The 17,224-nt window shown below is 51.3% G+C and overlaps 1 protein-coding gene across 5 annotated transcripts in view; it reads left to right on the top strand.

Moving 5' to 3' along the window:
• DOP1B (DOP1 leucine zipper like protein B) overlaps nt 1–17,224 on the top strand; it is a 75,456-nt gene that overhangs the window by 3,046 nt on the left and 55,186 nt on the right. For all 5 annotated transcript variants that reach the window (XM_037524966.2, XM_037524967.2, XM_037524965.2 and 2 more), the window contains exon 2: nt 1,178–1,343. In XM_037524966.2, the coding sequence (XP_037380863.1) occupies nt 1,206–1,343 (138 nt within the window). In that variant the 5' untranslated portion in view covers nt 1,178–1,205. The remainder of the gene's footprint in view (nt 1–1,177; nt 1,344–17,224) is intronic.

Below are 17,224 nucleotides of genomic sequence, written 5' to 3'. Positions count from 1 at the left end.
CTGGGGTGGGGGGGCTTGGCAGGCGTCGTGCTTCAGGGGGTCCTGGGCATGAGATGGCATCTGTAAGCTCTGGGGACGGGGTCTGCAAGGAGAGAGTGAAGGGGAGAGTGGGCCCACATTAGATGCCAGCACCGGGGCCCGGGGAGGAGGATGCGCCTGCTAAGGAGGAAGGGCAGCGGGGTGGGGGGGGGTGGCACCCAGGTGGGCCATGGCCAGAGGAGGCTGAGAAGGACTGGCGGGTGAGAAGGGATGTCCCACCGAGAGGTCAGTGAGCACCAGCGGCCTTGAGATGGGGGCGACCCACAGCCATCAGCAAGTGAGGCAGAAGCTGCCTGCTGTGGCCGGTCCATGGAAATGCAGCCTGGAGAACTCACGGGCCACTGTCGGCTGATTTGCCCTTTTTTTTCCTTAAGATTTATTTATTTATGCATATGAGAACTGGGGTACAGGCCAGAGGTGTGGGGGGGTGAGAAGATTCACCAGAGGCAGTGGGGAGCAGAACAGGTGGATTGACTGATATACACTGCTGAGGGGAGCATCAGGGAGACAGGAGAGGTCTGCCGCGCCATGTGGGTCAGCTCCCTGGCCGGGGATCGAACTCATACTGCAGTGGCTGCGGACAGCTTCATAGTGCTGTGCTTAATCCCTGGCACCACCAGGGAGGCCCCCAACACTGCATTTTTGGGAGATATAAGTTGTCATCTCTTGAAAGGTACAGCCTCCTGTTACCTTTCTCCCCTCCTGCCGACCTTCTCCTAGTCTTGTGGTAGAGGGTTGGGTCACTGGGTAGGTGGGTTAAGAGCGTACACCTGCTTTTCCTGGGGTTTGCAAGTGGCCTACAGGGGAAGTGCTGCCTGCCTTCGGAATCAACCAGCTGTCAAGGTTGGCGGCTTAGTTCCACCCCTCCTAGAGTACGCGTTGTCAGTTCAGTGGAACCCAGCAGTGTTGCTGCTTCTCCATCCCCTTGTCTCCCTCACCGTCCAAGAAAGCCGGAACTGTTTATCTTTTATCTCCCAGAGTACCTGGCCCAGAAGTCATGCTAATATTTGAGTTGGATCGCCAAGGGAGGTTGCACTCGGTCATGTTTGTGAGTGCGTGTCCTCCCTGGCGCCAGCCTGGGAAAGCTTTCTCTCCTAGGAGGGCTGCCTCACGTGTTTATTTTTTGATTCACTTTTAGATAACTTTCTCTGCTTTGAGAATGTAAGATGGATCCAGAAGAGCAGGAGCTACTGAGTGACTACAGATACAAGAGCTACTCGTCCGGGATTGAAAAGGCTTTAAAAAATTTCGAGTCCTCCAGTGAATGGGCGGATCTTATATCTTCCCTGGGCAAGCTGAACAAGGTATGCGCCGCGGGAGTGTTTGGATTGCGCAGGGGCGGGGACACAGCTGCCTTTGTCCTGAGGAGGCTTGGCTTCTATTAGGCCACTCGCAGGTGATGACGGTTAGAAATGTGGGGGGGTTGCAATTGTATGGGGAATATAAAAATAAAATTTATTAAAAAAAAAAAAAGAGGTTAAACCAAAAAAAAAAAAAGAAATGTGGGCGAGAGAACCCCTTTCCCGGTGTACAGACTCAGCCTCTTTCTGTGCGTGGAGCTAGAGCATGGCTGCGGACAGTACAATAGCTGAACAATCTCTTTGTCTGCGTTTAGATCTAAACACAATAGAATTTCCTTTTTATTTTATTCACTTTTTTAAAAGATTTATTTATGCATACAAGAACTGGGGTGTAGGCCAGAGGTATGGGGGCTGAGAGGATTCACCAGAGACAGAGTGGGGAGCAGAACAGGTGGATACACTGAAATCCCCTGCTGAGGGGAAGCAGCGGGGAGAGGGGAGAGGTCTGCTCCGCCATGTGGGCAGCTCCCTGGCCGGGGATGCAACTCAGGCTGCAGTGAGTGGCGATAGCTTTATAGTGTTGAGATTAATCCCTGCAACACTGGGGAAGCCCCTGTTTTATTTGCTTTTATTTCTGTACTGCACTTAACAAAGACCACCAGCTAAAGCTTTTCTGCTTCCAGTTCTCCATCCACGTGCTGGGCCCCACCCCAGGACTTGGCCTGCTCTCGTCCGCTTAGGACACGGAGCCGCTGCCTGGGCAGTGAGCACGGGGCTGCCCCATTCATTTTATTAAGGCAGGGGCCCCTCTTCCCAGACCATGCACCAGCAGCCTGTCCTTGGCGACCAGCGACCTTCGTCAGAGTCCCAAGTTCTCACTCCACTGAGAATACAGCAGTTGGTGTGTTGAGCTGAGAGTGATGGGCCACCCGTGTGGATGCGTCAAGTACAGCTTTGTCTCTGGGCGTAGATGTACTGAGTGTGAGCTGGCGCGTATTGAAAATGTGTGTCTTCTTTATTAGCTCGTCGTTAAGGGATGATAAACGTTTTGATAGCTATAGGTAAAGCCGGAACTAGGGCTTGTCTCTGTGTCTTAAACAAGATAAAAATATGAAACTATCTGATCAGTTATTCACAGATGGATTGTTTCTCATGTCCTGCTCAGGGTTTTTATAAGGGCTTTTTCTTCTTTGGTCTACTTTTTTTTTTTTTTTTTAACATTTTACTGCCAACTGGTGACTTCCAGAAGAATAAAGGCTGTGATAAATATTGAAATCTGCCCAGAAAATGTGTGTGTGTGTAGACGAGAAAAAAGGGGTCTCGTTTCTAGAAAGACTGAAACAGGTCACAGGCAGGCTGTGTCCTTGGTCCTGCGGTGAGGACCACTGTGTCTTCCCCTCCTGCCGAGGGGAGGGTGACATGATGTATCCCAGTCCAGCTGAGCTGGCAGCCCAGTGGCCGCCCGTATGGGTCAGGGGAGGCTGCTCTGGCTACTTGCTATCTGGCCAGGGCCCCTGGCTGGATGCCTGACCCTGAGCCCAGCCCTGCCCTGCAGAGCCCCTGTCCCTTGGGTGTGCACACGGGGGACTCAAGCAAACCCCACTGAAGAGTCTGTCCATTTACTCTCTCAAGGAACTAGGGGAGTAGTTAGTTCCAGGCCTGCAGGCTGACCAAGGGTGCAGTGCCTGGTGGGGGGCAGGGTCAGTGGGAGTCCAGTTCCCCTGCCAGGCTAGGCCCTTTTACAGGTGATGGCTGGGAAGCAGTGTGGCCTCCTGCAAGGTGCACTTGCTACTCGCGAACTTTATGACCTACTTCTGAGATCTTCTGTTAAAACAGCCCACAGGAGCCTGAGAACTCTTCAGTTGTATGGCACAAGCGCAGCAATTCTCAGGCAAAAGATAGAATTCACTCCCTTGCACGAAGGCAGGTTGTTGCTTTTTAGGGACAAGGGAGAAACACTAGAAACAGATCTAAGCAAATTCAAAATCTTCTAGATGCTTCTCTATTTTAGTACTTGACTCTTCTGGAATCTAAAAACAGCATACTTTTTGGGAGAGGGATGCATTCATTACTTTTTGTTGTTGGCTTAAAACCTACATAACATAAAATTTACCATTTCACTACGTATTTTAAGTTGTACAGTGAAATGGTTTTTAGTACATTCACGATATTGTGCAGCCATTTTCAAGGTCGAGTTCCAGAACATTTTCACCGCCCCAAAAGGAAACGCTTCCCACTTCTGCCTGTCCCCAGCAACCCCTGGCAACCACTAATCTACTTTCAGTGTCTGGACATTTCTTTCAAATGGCATCACAAGGTGTGTGTGGCTTTTTGTGTCTGATTGGTCTGTCTTAGCGTGTTAAGGTTCACCCATGTTGAGGCATGTATTAGCACTTCATTCCTTTTCATGGCTGACTAATATTCCATGGTATGGCCAGGCCATGTTGCATTTAAAAATGTATCTGTTGGTAGATGTTTGGGTTTCTGCCTTGTGACCATCATGAACAGTGCCTCATTGAATGCTTGGGCACACGTTTTTTGGCTGCTGACTTGTCTTGAATTATTTCATGTCTCTGTCGAGCAGTGGACTCACTGAGTTGTGTGGTAATCCTATGTTTAACTTTTTTGATGAACCACCAGTCTGTTTTTTCAGAATGGCACTATTTTATGCACCCACCAGCAATGTCTGTAGGTTTTGATTTCCTCACATCCTTGCTAATAGCACTGTTTTCAGGGTTTGTGATCACAGCCTTCCTAGTGGGTGTGAAATGGTATTTCGTGGCTTGGATTTGCATTTCCCTAATGAGTAGTGATTTTGTGTATTTTTTCACATGCTTATTGAACCTTTATAATCTTCTTTGGAGAAATTTCTGTTTCCGTGTTTCCATATTCCTTAAGTAGGTTGTCTTTGTGCTTGATTTGTGAAAGTTCTTTACACTTGAAGCTCTTACAATTAAACCTTTGTTCCACGTAAAAACTATAAAACTCTAAGAGGAAAATACGGGGCCATATCTTGGTAATACTGGATCTAGCTCTGGCTTCTTAGCAGCAACACCAAAGGAACAATAACAACAACAACAACAAAACAGGTAACTTCGACTGTGTCAAAATCTAAAACTTTTGCATCTCAAAGGGCATTATGTGAAAAGACAACCTGTAGAACAGGACAGGGGAACGTAGAATTTGCAAAGCTTTCGTTCAATAAAAACTTCCAAGCCAGATATATAAAAACTGGAGAGGAGGGGGCCCCGTGGGGTGAGAGGGAGACTAGGGGTTCACTCTGGGATGTGTTTGTTTAGGCAGCTGTGCAGTCTGTGGGCTGTTGGATGTGAGTTGCACTGGATCAAAGTTTAAGGCCTCCCTGGTGGCGCGGGCAGTTGAGCACAGCACTGTGAGCTGTCCACAGCCTCTGCAGTGTGCGTTCAATCCCAGCCAGTCACGCAGCAACCCACATGGTGCAGCAGACCTCTCCTGTCTTGCCCACTGCTCCCCTCAGCAGTGTATTTCATCAGTCTGCCTGTTCTGTTCCCCACTCTGTTCTTGGTGAATCCTCTCACCCTCCCGCACATCTGGCCTGTACCCCAGTTTGTGTATAAATAAATAAATTCTTAATAAATAAATAAATAGTGTTTTCTTACAGTCATTACCCAACTCCATGTAATTCCACTTCTCTGTCCTTTGGCTTCCTGTTCTCCACTTGCTGTTCTGATTAGACATTGGGTAGGGGCATCCCCCTTAAAGAATTTGGTACATCATCAGTGAGATGAGGGTAATGGGCCCTCCCTCGGGCCTGCCCATGCTCTCTGCCTGTGGTAGAGGGCATCTTGTGTGCTGAAGACTGCACACGCGCTTTCCTGTCATAATTGTAGTATGCTCTGAGGTTGGCCTCCGATGCAGCGGAGCATGCACAGTCACAGTTGGTGAGAGGCATAGGGGGCCCAGCCCTGTCACCTGGCTCCAGAAGGTAGCCTCGAGAGCCAGGCCCCTGTTTGCCTGTCAGTGTCTGGAGGCAAACACCGAGGGGCAGGGATGCACCCTGTCTGGTGTCAGGGTCACTTTCCCAGCCAGGTCAGTGCCATTATTGGCATCATTTTGCTGGTGAAATTTAACCTGCCCAATGTCATGCAGCTACCAAGTGGCGGTCAGGGGTTGGATTGTGTCCTCCCAAAAAGGTATGTTGAAGTCCAAACTCTGGGGACCTCAGGTGTGGCCTCATTTGGTCATAGGCTCTTTCCAGAGCTAATGGCATTTCAATGAGGTCACGAGGGTGGTCCCTAACCCCCTAGGACTAGAGTCCTCACAAGAAGAGGATATGGATGATATGGATGCAGATGTGCAGCGAGGGAAGATGCTCCATGAAGGTGCAGCAGAGATGGGAGTTGGGGGTAATCGCGATGGACCACCGAGGCTCGCCCACAGACAGCTCAAAGCGGGGACGGCGGGGGGCAGGAGATGGGGGAGGCCTGGAGCAGATCCTTACTCACAGCCCAGCCTCAGAGGGATCCCGCCCTGCCAACACTCACATTGTGAGTGTGCAGCCCCCAGAACTGTGAGCCCTGTCCTCGGACACAATGGCAGAGCCAGGAATGTGGACCCCAAGGTGCTGGGGTGAGGCCTTGACACCAGGTCCCGCTCCCCGGGTAGGCGAGATTAGGTTGGAGGAGCCAGCAAATAGATGTGGAAGCCAAGTGCAGTGAGGGAAAGTCAGCCCTGAAAGAGGGGCCCGGGAAGCAGGGGTGCTGGTTCAGGTTCAGCGCTTTGCGGATGTGACACGTGAGGTCTGAGCAGCGGCCCGGATGCTGTGGGAGCCAACCGGCAGAGAGGCCATCTGGCTGCAGGCCTGTGTCCAAGGTCGGCAGGCGTGGCTGGGGCAGTCACAGGAGCAGAGGCGGCCCTCCACCCAGGTCTGTTCTGCTGGGGAGGGTGGGTTGGAGCAGGGAGCTGCTGCCTCTGGCGGTGACCCTGAGCCAGGCACTTGCCAAGTGGGCCCAAGAGCTCGAGCCCTGCCAGAGCCGCTGATTCCGGAGGGGCTGAGAAGGCGCCAGAGTAGTGGCCTCCATCAGCCTCAGCTGGCTTCCCCTTGCCTTCCAGAGACAGTTGATGTGAGTCAGCAGCTGCCTTAAGGCTTTCACGAGGCTCTGACTGCTTGCTTGGAGGCTTGGACACAAATTCTGTGAGCAAATCAGTGATGGATTAGTCCAGAGCTTGGTAGGCTAACAGGAACAAGGCAGGCCCTAGGCTCCCTGGGTGAGGAGAGAGAGGGCTGTAGGTTCTCAGACGCAGGATGGAAGTCTTGGCCAGCCCGAGCGAGACCTGAGGGAAAACTGAGGCCTGCGAGGCCTGGCTCATCAGCACATACAGGTTCTCATCATCGCATTTTTCAGCCTGCTGAACTTTGAGAATCACTTTTCAGTATGAGAGAAAAGTTTTGTCTTCTGTAGTTCTTAAGTAGATTCACATGGATAAGGCAGTTTTAGCTGAATTGTTTATCTGACACGCAAGCCATCATCGTTCATTGATTATTTTTAGATGAATTTTAACCAAGTGCCTTTAAGCCCTTACGAACATTGGCAATCTCTGTGCCAAGCTGGATTTCAGCTTTGTGGAAGTGCACGATTGTAGAAATGAATAAATTCTGTCCATTTAAGAACTTTATCACTAAAGCGTCTTTTTAAAGTCACGTGATAATTCCAAATGAACCGATTTTTCTTCTTTTTTTGCTGTTTCTATTCAATACCCTGCTGTCTGACAGAATGACCACAGAGTAGGTGGCAGGAATAACAAGGAAAGAATAGGTCGTGGGTGTCCTTATGCCTTTGAGCTTCTACAGTCTTGGTGCTCAATTGCAGACATTTCCTTGTTACCACAGAATGTCCATGCGTGGCCTTTGGAATCAGCCCCCTGGTGTGGTGGGAAGACTGTGGGCTGGAGCTGGGAGACCAGGGCAGCTGCTCTGGCCCTTTATTTTTTTTTTTTTTTTTTTATAAAAAAAGTTTGCAACTTTAAGTTTTTTTTTTTTTTTTTTTTTTTTTATAGAGGCATGTTTTTCATTTATTTATTTGTTTTGTTTTTGTTTTTGTTTATACATGCACTGGGTACAGTCAGAAGCGCGGGAGGGTGAGAGAATTCACCAGAGCCAGAGTGAGGAGCAGAGCAGGCAGAAGGACCGAGGTACACTGCTGAGGGGAGCAGCGGGCGGCAGGAGAGGTCTGCGCGCCATGTGGGACCCTCCTTCAGTGGCCGGGGAGCAGCCGGGGATCGAACTGGCGCTGCAGAGGCTGCAGGCAGCTTCGCAACCCAGCGCTCAACCGCTGCGCCACCGGGGAGGCCCTGCTCTGGCCCTTTATAAGTCACTTCTGACACTTGTCCTCCCCAGCACTCCATGAGCCTGCACTGGAACCCTCTGGAGGGCAGCGGGGAGCCTGTGCTGTAGATCCATCCCTCCAGCTCGCCTCCCAGGGTCTCCTCATGAGGCCCTTTCAGCCCTGCTCCCCACCTTCCTCCAGGACTCAGTCTGAATGGCAGCCCCTGATCCCACTGGCTGGACTCTGCCGGCGATGACCTGGGCAGGGGTGTCAGCTTCCCTGCATGCTATGCATGCTGGCCCCAGCGTCCTCCATGCCCGCTTTCATCCTGTCGCCAGTCTGTGGGGGCCCATCTGATGGACTGTGGCACCTCAATGCTGGGCAATTGTTTAGTCATTTGCCAGCAATTTCTTGCTGCCATCTTGGCCATGACCCAGTGGGTGGAAGTCAGTTCCATGGTGTCAGGTTCATTTTGGGAGGAGACCAAAGTGAAAAACACTTAATGACTTTCCACTTTAAAGTGGGAGGAGCTGGCCCTGAGCAGGAGAGTGGCGAGCCGGGCCCAGTTGTTCCTGGCAGAGCCCTCAGCTGCCAGGCCCAGGAACAATAGGGGACGCCCAGGCCTCCCATGGCAAAGGCTGCTGCGTCCTTCACCACCACTCTGTCCTCTTTGGGGAGGTGGTGGGTGGAGGCTCAGAAGTGTTACTGCTGCGTCCTCTGCCCCAAATGTTCTGGAAGGAGGTGAGAACCAGGATGGCAAGTAAACTCGGAGTTCTGAGAGAAGCCTCGTCGGACGACCCAAAGCACACAGGCTGAGAGGGTCTTTTGGGGGAGAGCATTTCTCCTTGCTGAGCGGAGTCCGATATAGTTTCAGTAATGTAGAGCCTGGAAAATTATTTTGCATGTGAGCAAAGGCAGTTTGGCCATTCCTCCCCTCAGGTCCTCTGGAGGGCAAGAGTCGTCTGGATTGGGACATAGGAGGATTCCTCTGGCAGACTTAGCGGAGAAACTCGTCCGGCAGAGCTGAGTTTATGGATGAGAGGGCTCGTGACCCATGTGCGTTTATATTGTCAATTCTGTCAGGAAAGTTATGAAACCAGAAGCATCATGTCGGGTCATGGGGACAGGATTGTGTTTCTGCTTGGAGTCCTGTGTGAAGCCCTGGCTTCCCAGTGTGGGTATCTGTGTATGCTGTGCCTGGAAAGAGATAGGCTGGCGGGAGGCACGAGGGTGGGACCCCTTGTGCACAGCATCCTGACAGGTGGAGGAGAGAGATGGCCCTCCTCACGCGAGGACAGCCATGAGACGGCATCTGCCGGCCAGGAGGAGAAGCGAATCCAGAGACTTCTTGCAGTCTCTAGAGCTGCAAGAAATAAGTTTCTGTTGTTCGGTCCACTCTGTCTGTTTTGTTTTGTTTTTTTAAAGATTTATTTATTTATTTTATACAAGAACCGGAGTACAGTCCAGATGTGGGGGGCGGTGAGAGGATTCACCAGAGACAGAGTGGGGAGCAGACCAGGCAAACTGATGAAATACACTGCTGAGGGGAGCAGCGGGTGAGTCAGGAGAAGTTTGCTGCACCATGTGGGTAGCTCCCTGGAACTCGTGCTGCAGTGGTTGTGGATAGCTTCATCGTGCTGAGACTTACCTTGTGCCACCAGGGAGTCCCTCTCTCTCTCTCTCTGTTTTTTTAAGCTTGTTGACATACAATAAACCATATGGACTTAAAACGTGTCATTCAGTGAATTGACCACTACATCCCTGTGAACCCTCCCCACGTGTAGATGATGGACGTGTGTCCCTCGATCACCTCAGAAGTTTCCTCTCGCCCTTGTCCCACCCCACTGTCCCCGTCCGAGACAATAGCCGATCTGTTTCCTGTCACTGGAGAGTCATTTGCGCTTTCTGAAACTCGGCATAAACAGAATCATACACTATACACTTATTTTCCACTTTTCTGGCTTCTTTCACTCAGCAAAACTATTTTTTTGAGCATCACCTAACTCCTATGTACTGATAATTCCTTTTTCCTGCCAAGTGGGCGTCTGCGGCTGTGCACCATTTGCTGATCCACGTCCCTGTTCATGGGCATTCGGGTTGCTCCCAGGAGGTATATGCTTCACTCATTTCGAAACCGCCCAAGTATTTTCCAGAGTGGCGGGATCACCTCTCCCCGTGGCTGGAGAGAGCCCGGTTCTCCTGGCATCGCTGACACCTGGCCGCTATCTTTGTGGCAGTGTCTCCGCGGGGCACAATGGTGTCTTCTTGTGGCTTTTGCACTTCTTAAGTGGCTGTGGCTTAGAGAGTTAGTGCATGGTCTTTGTAAATTTGTTTTAGCTATATACATACACATGTACCACACGGATACCTGTACCGCACGTACTCAAGATGATTCCCATATATGTGCTATCGTATGCTACACGTACATACAGCGCAAAGACAGCTGTAAGACTCCTCGCTGTTTTATCATGTATAACAGCAAAAATTAGAAGCGCCCACCTCGGTAGGGAGGGCCGGGGGTTAGAGACAGCACAGCTCTTGTGAGGGGACGCAGCAGCCTCTGATGAAGGGGACTTGCGGTTCCTAGCGTGACAGCGCACCTGACAACGGGGGTGGCAGTCCATAGTCTGTTGGGGGCTCACAATCTCCTGTGCATGTAAGAGAAACGGGGGCATCCAGGGGGAGTGGACAAGATCCAGAGGCCCTTTCTTGGACTCGTGTATTGCCAGTTTTTTCGTCATTTGAAGTGCAGCTCTGATGCCATCGTCCCGCATGCGGCCATTCTTGCCCAGGTGACAGCCAGCAGTGCGGGCACTTGGTCAGCGGGCATCGAGTTAAACCCTGGGACACAGGGCTTTATTTGGCTCCACTAACATGTCTGTCCGGAGCCGGTGCCAAAGGCTGACAACCTCAGTGCTATGTATGGCGTCCTCATCCGGAAGGACCAGGTACCCGACCCCCCACCCCAACCCGCCCGCTCAGCATTGTTCAGCCTTTCACGATGGCTTTCTGCCAGGTGAGCTTTAGAATCAATTGTAAAATTAAAAACAAAACAAAACAAAACAAAAAACCTTCTGGTGGTTGATTGGTGTTAGACAGCGATTATGGAATATTTTGGGCAAAGCGACATCTTGACACTGATGGGCCGTCCTGTACAGGAAGGTAGGATTTCCCCTTATTGATTAAAAAGTGTTCCTATGTCCCTAGGAATGTAATTGTTTTCAGATGTGTCCTTCCTCTTTCTTAGATACATTTTTTTGGGGTCCATGTAGGTGTGCTGTTGCTGAATTTTTAACTGATTGTTGGCATGTTGAGGACCGTCAACTTACGGGGTTGGAAAGAGGCCATTTAGTGAACTTTTTTCCAGGTTTTTCAGCTGACTGCCTTTGAAGTCTTTGCTTAGACAGCTTCCCATCAGCCTGTGCGGGCATGGTGGCTTTCCCTGGTATTTTGCTAGCAGCTCCTGGAGCAGTGTTACATAAGTTGATACTGTCAGTGTGTAGGTACAGTAACATTAGCTGCTGTAATGAAGAAGTCCAAAAACTCAGCACATGACTAAAGTTTCTTTCTTGCTCACTTATCTGTTCAGCCTCGTGCTCCCCAGATTGGGCAGTTTTCTTCCACTTGGTCTTTCCAGAGACTCAGGCCAGGGACTGGCATCATCCATGTGGCTTCCAGGGCCATTCACTGCCATCTTCTTCCACAGCGAGGGGGAGGGGCCGTAGGAGTGTGCATAGACCTTACACCCTATGTTGCTTCACTGGTGTATTCAGGGCAGAAGACTATGCCCAGAGCAGCCGTGGCGCAGCCACACCCAGCCTCTGCCCCCACCAGCACACTTAGTTTAATGGGAATCCCTCCCATGCTTCACCTTTATCTCAGCCCTGCAGGCTTCTTTGGTTTTGCTGGGCTCATCAAAGATATTTGTTCCTGGGCCTCCCCTGGTGGCGCAGTGGTTGAGCGCTTGGCTGCGAGTATGCCCGTAGTCCCTGCAGCGTCGTTTCGTTCCCCGGCCGCCAGCGAGTGTCCCACAAAAAAAAAAAAAGATATTTGTTCCTTATATGCTAACCTTAATTAACCTTAATATTTCACATCTTGGACCTCCCTGGTGGCTCAAGGGGTCAAGTCTCAGACAGTGAAACTAGCAGCAACCACTACAGCCTGAGTTCAATCTCCAGCCAGGGAGCTGACCCACATGGCGCAGCAGACCTCTCCCGTCTCCCCGCTGCTCCCCTCAGCAGTGTATTTCAGTAGATCTGCCCATTCTGCTCCCCACTCTGTCTCCAGTAAATCCTCTTAGCCCCCACACTTCTGGCTCCATGTTTTCTTTTTTTTCCCCCAAGATTGATTTATTTATGCATGCTGGAGTACAGGCCAGGGGGTTGGGAGGATTCACCAGAGACAGAGTGAGTAACAGAACAGGCAGACTGACTGAAATACACTGCTGAGGGGAGCAGTGGGTGAGGCAGGAGAGGTCTGCTGTGCCATGTGGGTAGCTCTCTGGCCGGCTGGGGATCGAACTGGTGCTGCAGAGGCTTCGGATTGCTTCATAGTGTAGTGCTTAACCCCTTGTGCCACCAGGGAGGCCCCTGGCCCCAGGTTTTCTATGCAAAAATAAATAAATTTAAAAAATAGGATATTCTACTCTTTTTGCCAAAATCTTTGTAACTGAGCTGGTGAGCCTGGGCCACCCTTAACCCACTGGGTCCTGTTGGTTCTACAGGCCAACGTGGGTCTGCCAGGGTTCACAGCTCCTATGGAAACTGTGGAGTGGTCTGTGTCACCACCTGCACAGGTGCCGTCCACGGGACACAGCCTGCTGTCCCCGAGCTGGCCGTGTTCTTCCAGCCCCTGGTTTGTGCCAGCCTACCACCCTCTCGGTTCTGAGAGTCTCGGGAAGTTTTCAAGCCCCTGGGTTTGGAGAGAAGAGCTTTGGGCTTTGGGCTTGAGTGAATCAGGGAGAGCCAGGCTTGCAGGCCTTCGTCTGCATCCTTATCAGTCCTGCGCTGAGAGCGGGTGCCTTCACAGCCTCCTGCCTCTATGCAGATGGCTTGTCTCGGGGACAGGAAAGCCAAGGAAAAGCACAGGGGAGGGAAGGCCTGCTAGGACAGGCAGCGCGGTGTAGGGGAGAGGTGTTCTGGGCCCTCCAGCTTGAGGCTGATTTCCTTCCTCGGCTCTCATTGCTGTCCAGTCTCAGCCCTTCGGCGGGTCACGCACACAGGTGTGTGCCAGGGACCAAGGCCCCTATGGACTGGCCAGACCACAGCCCTCTGGCAGGACGCATCCCGAGCCCCAACCAGCGTTGGAACCCCCTCTGCTTTAGCATCAGGGATCAGCACGTGCTGTGGGGAGCACTCCAGAAGGCAGCCACTCTGTGCGGGAAGGGACAGCTCGTCCTGTGAGCTTGCCCATCCTGCGCTTCTGAGTGTGGGTGCTGCGGGATCTGGAGCTCCACCTGCAGGATTTGGGGACTGCAGCCTGCTTGGGATTTGGGATTAGGCTTGTTTTCTTTTACTCCTGTGACTCTCACAAGTTGGCATCCATAGCATGGGCTTTGGGCTGGTGGGTTCATTAAATATATTATTTGTATACAGATTAAAATGTGTTTAAACAAAAGCAGAAAAAGAACACCTTTCCAGTTACTGCATCCCTGGGTGTCACACGGTGTAATGACTACTTTCATTAGATCTGGATCATGGTGATGCAGACTTAGGTCTGTTGGCACCCTCTGCAGTGTCTGTTTCAGGGTTAGCCTGTCCCAAAGGGCATGTTTGCCCATGTGTTCATTTTTTTTTTCTGTGCTTGAATATAGAACTCATTTGCTCCGACTTCCTCCCACCACTTTCCATCATTTCTGAAGCTCACTGGCCCAAAACAGAGTGATTCCCTTGGGTGAGCCCCTATCATATGTTTTTCACCCATTATTTTTCAAGCCCATAATCCTCCAAAATTGGTGCCTTTAGCTCCTCTGACTGATGGAAACCCTGAAGCTCAGTCTTACCTGAGACTCCCCAGCCCCACAGACAGTCCTTACCCAGCCCGCGCCCCACAAAGCCCACTGGGTGGGGCATGTGGATGTTGGGGGTGCACAGCTCTCAGCCATGGAGTCAGGACTCTGGGAGAACCCCGGAAGGTGCATGAGCCACCTAGTTTCTGTGGGGAGCAGGGAATGGGGCGCTGGTGGTGAGCATGAGCGGCCTTTACAGTGGGAGTGGTGCCACAGCCCAGAGGGTGGCGCGTGGGCCTAGAGCTGCGGTGTGGCCATGAGGCCCGTGTGTGTCGCATTGTGTTAAGCAGCAGGTCTCTGACCCAGCAGGCAGCGTCCCGAGCCCTCTAAGCGAGAATGGGGGGGGCCTTGGTGGGGCGTGTGCACTTGGGTGCACCATTGTATTGTGCGGGTGTTTCTGTACATGTGTGTTATGTGTGCATGTGTGTGTTTGTATGTGTGCACGTGTGCTGTGTGATCATTTGCATGTGCAGTGCCAGTTCTGATACTGTGGAGAGGTGGACACAAATACCCTGAATGGTCTGACTTCTTTTGCATCTGCCCTGCACAACCCCCATGGGCAGCACGTTTCCTGTGGGGGAAGATGAACATCCGTGTCCTCAGGTAACTCGTGACAGGTGCAGCTCCACGCACCGGGGGCTTCAACCCAGGCTGGCTGGTCTGCAGCTCGTCCTCCCTAAGAGCTTCTCCCTGCTGGTGTGTTTCTGAGCTCATGCTCGGGAGTGAGTCCAGCAGAGCAGTCGTCTGCCACAGTGCCAGCTCTGACACGCTGATAAAATGTGTCTGAAGTGGCCAGGCCCAGGGCTTCTGCTCAGCCACCCTCCCTGGCGCAGGCCACGCCCTTGGGGGTGGCTCCCAGCTTAGGCCAGTGCCTTGTAAATGCTGCAGGAGGACATGTGCTCAGCTCTGCTTTCGTCCTGCCTGGCGGCTTGGGGTTTTCTCCATGTAAGTTCCTAGCAACTACAAGAGGGAAAGCTGATTTAAAAGAAAACAGATAGTTTAAAGACCCTTTTGTTTATTTTTTAAAGATTTATTTATTCATACAAGAGCTGGGGTACAGGCCAGAGATGTGGGGGGTGAGGATGTACCAGAGACAGAGCGGGGAACAGAACAGACAGACTGACCGAAACAAAATTCTGAGGGGAGGAGTGGGTGAGGCAGGAGAGGTCTGCTTCGCCATGTGGGTTGCTCCCTGGCGGGCCGGGATCAAACTTGTGCTGCAGAGGCTGCAGATTGCTTCATAGTGCGGTGCTTAACCCCTTGCACCACCAGGGAGGCCCCTAAAGGCCCTTTCAAAAGAAAAAAATGTAATAGTCTCTAAGTGATGTGGAGGTTCACTGGAGCAGAGTGCCTGGCTGGGAGCTTTCCTACAAGCTGGGGCTGTGGAACAGGGGAGATGTTGCCCCCCACCCCACCCCAAGGGCGGGCTGGGGCACTGCTCTGGAGGCTTGCGGTTGGGGCTCAGCGCGCCTGTCTGAGTGCAGCACTGTGCAGCTACAGCTGAGGACCTTCTTGAGAATGCAGCTCCTCGTTTCCAAAGGAATTGTCAGCTTTCACCTCCCCATTAGATGGAAGCTGTGAGACCCCAGCCCCCTGCCATGGCACTGGGGACCTTGATAAGGTCCCCATTTCACCCCTCCCACCTGTTCCCTGGCCTCCCAAGGTGGCCGAATTCCAGGGTGGCTAGGTCACCACCCCTGCAGGACGCTCCCCACCGTGGGTACCTGGCCTGCTTGGGTGTGGGCAGCCTGGCCAGCTTGTCATTACTCCCTGTCCTGGTTTGATGCTGTCTGGAGGGCCCCTCCGTGTCCCTGGCCAGTATTTAATGAGTGTTGAAGCTAGTGCCACCTGCCAGTCTCACTCATACAATTTCCTTGTTGTGGCCAGAAACAAACACCCTTATTAAAATGACCAACTTCCCAAGGAGGACACGCGCTGTTCTCTGGACACGCTTCTAAGTCGGCGTAAAGCTCTTTATGGGCGGCACCTACCCTGGAGTCCGCCTGGAGTCTCCCGTCCCTGAACGTCTTTGGGCCAGTTCTCCTGGGACTTTTAAAGGAAACATTGTAAAGTTGTATTTTACAGGCTGAAGCTTTTTTAAAAAATCAAATACAAATAATTGTCAAAGTGCCTTTTAAAAAACTTAATTGTGCTAAAATACATACAGCATGAAATTGGTCATCGTAATCGTGTTTCACTGTATTCCTTCTCGAGTACCTCATCCAGCCTTTGGGAGTTTGAATTAAATCACACAGAATTCTGGGGGCAGACTGTCAGGTTGTTGGCTCTCCAAGGAAAGCAAAGGGAAGCACCGGCCTTTTCCTGGATGGAGCGAAGTGAGTTATACTTCTTGGTCTTTGTTTAGAAACTTGGGTGTGGTTCATTCCCCTCCCCCTTTTTTTTCAAACTGTATTTTTTAATTTTTTTTTTTTACTTTAAGATCAACCTGCTACCTATGAATACAGTAAGGTTAAAACATTTGTAATTATACTTTTATTGCAATTCAAGGAATGCTTTTAAGTGGTGTGGGGCCAGGACGAAATCCATCAGGAAGTTTCATTTCTAGTTGCATCACAGTTTTTCTGTTTAGCACTTTCAAAAGTGATTTTGAAAACATGGCCATATTTTCCTTCCTAATGCTTCTGTTTCCTATTTATTCTGTAGTTGTAGAAGAATATCCTCATTTCTCTTTTTTTGCCCCCATACATTCTTTTTATCTAGTGTTTTTTTTTTAAATTTTATTTATACGAGAGCCGGGTACAGGCCAGATGCATGGGAGGGTGAGAGGATTCACCAGAGACAGAGCGGGGAACAGAACAGGCAGACTGACGAAATGCACTGCTGAGGGGAGCAGCAGACGAGACAGGAGAGGTCTGCTGTGCCATGTGGGATTCTCACCGGCCGGCCGAGATCGAACCAACGCTGCAGAGGCTGCGGACAGCTTCACAGCACGGCGCTCAACCACCTGCGCCACCAGGGAGGCCCTAGTTAGTGTTTATTTATTTATTTTTTTTTATTTTTTTTTTTTTAATTTTCTAGAGGCATGTCTTATTTATTTTATTTATTATTTGTTTGTTTGTTTGGTTTATACATGCACTGGGTACAGTCAGAAGCGCAGGAGGGTGAGAGAATTCACCAGAGCCAGAGCGGGGAGCAGAGCAGGCAGAAGGACCGAAGGACACTGCTGAGGGGAGCAGCGGGCGGCAGGAGAGGTCTGCGCGCCATGTGGGACCCTCCTCCGGTGGCCAGGGAGCAGCCGGGGATCGAACCGGCTGCAGAGGCTGCAGGCAGCTTCGCAACCCAGCGCTCAACCGCTGCGCCACCGGGGAGGCCCTCGTTAGTGTTTAAACTACAGTATATGTTAACCTTACTGGCCAGTTATTTTGAGTTTCTGATTTCCTAAAAATCACAAGTAAATGAAACTGCCTGGGAATGCCCAGTGAGCTTTCCTCTATGGAGCAGGGCCTTCCCTAAACAAAACACCTGCATCGAGCCTGGGAAGAGCCGTGAGGAAGAAACTGCTGGGCCATGCCAGCTGAGAATGAGAGAAGATTCCAGAGAAAGGCAGGCGC

Source organism: Talpa occidentalis, unplaced genomic scaffold (assembly GCF_014898055.3).
Source record: "Talpa occidentalis isolate TD23 unplaced genomic scaffold, MPIMG_talOcc4v2.1 talOcc4.4, whole genome shotgun sequence".
Taxonomy (NCBI): domain Eukaryota; kingdom Metazoa; phylum Chordata; class Mammalia; order Eulipotyphla; family Talpidae; genus Talpa; species Talpa occidentalis.
Note: the sequence above shows the minus strand (reverse complement) of the source record. Positions and strands in the feature narration are given on the sequence as shown.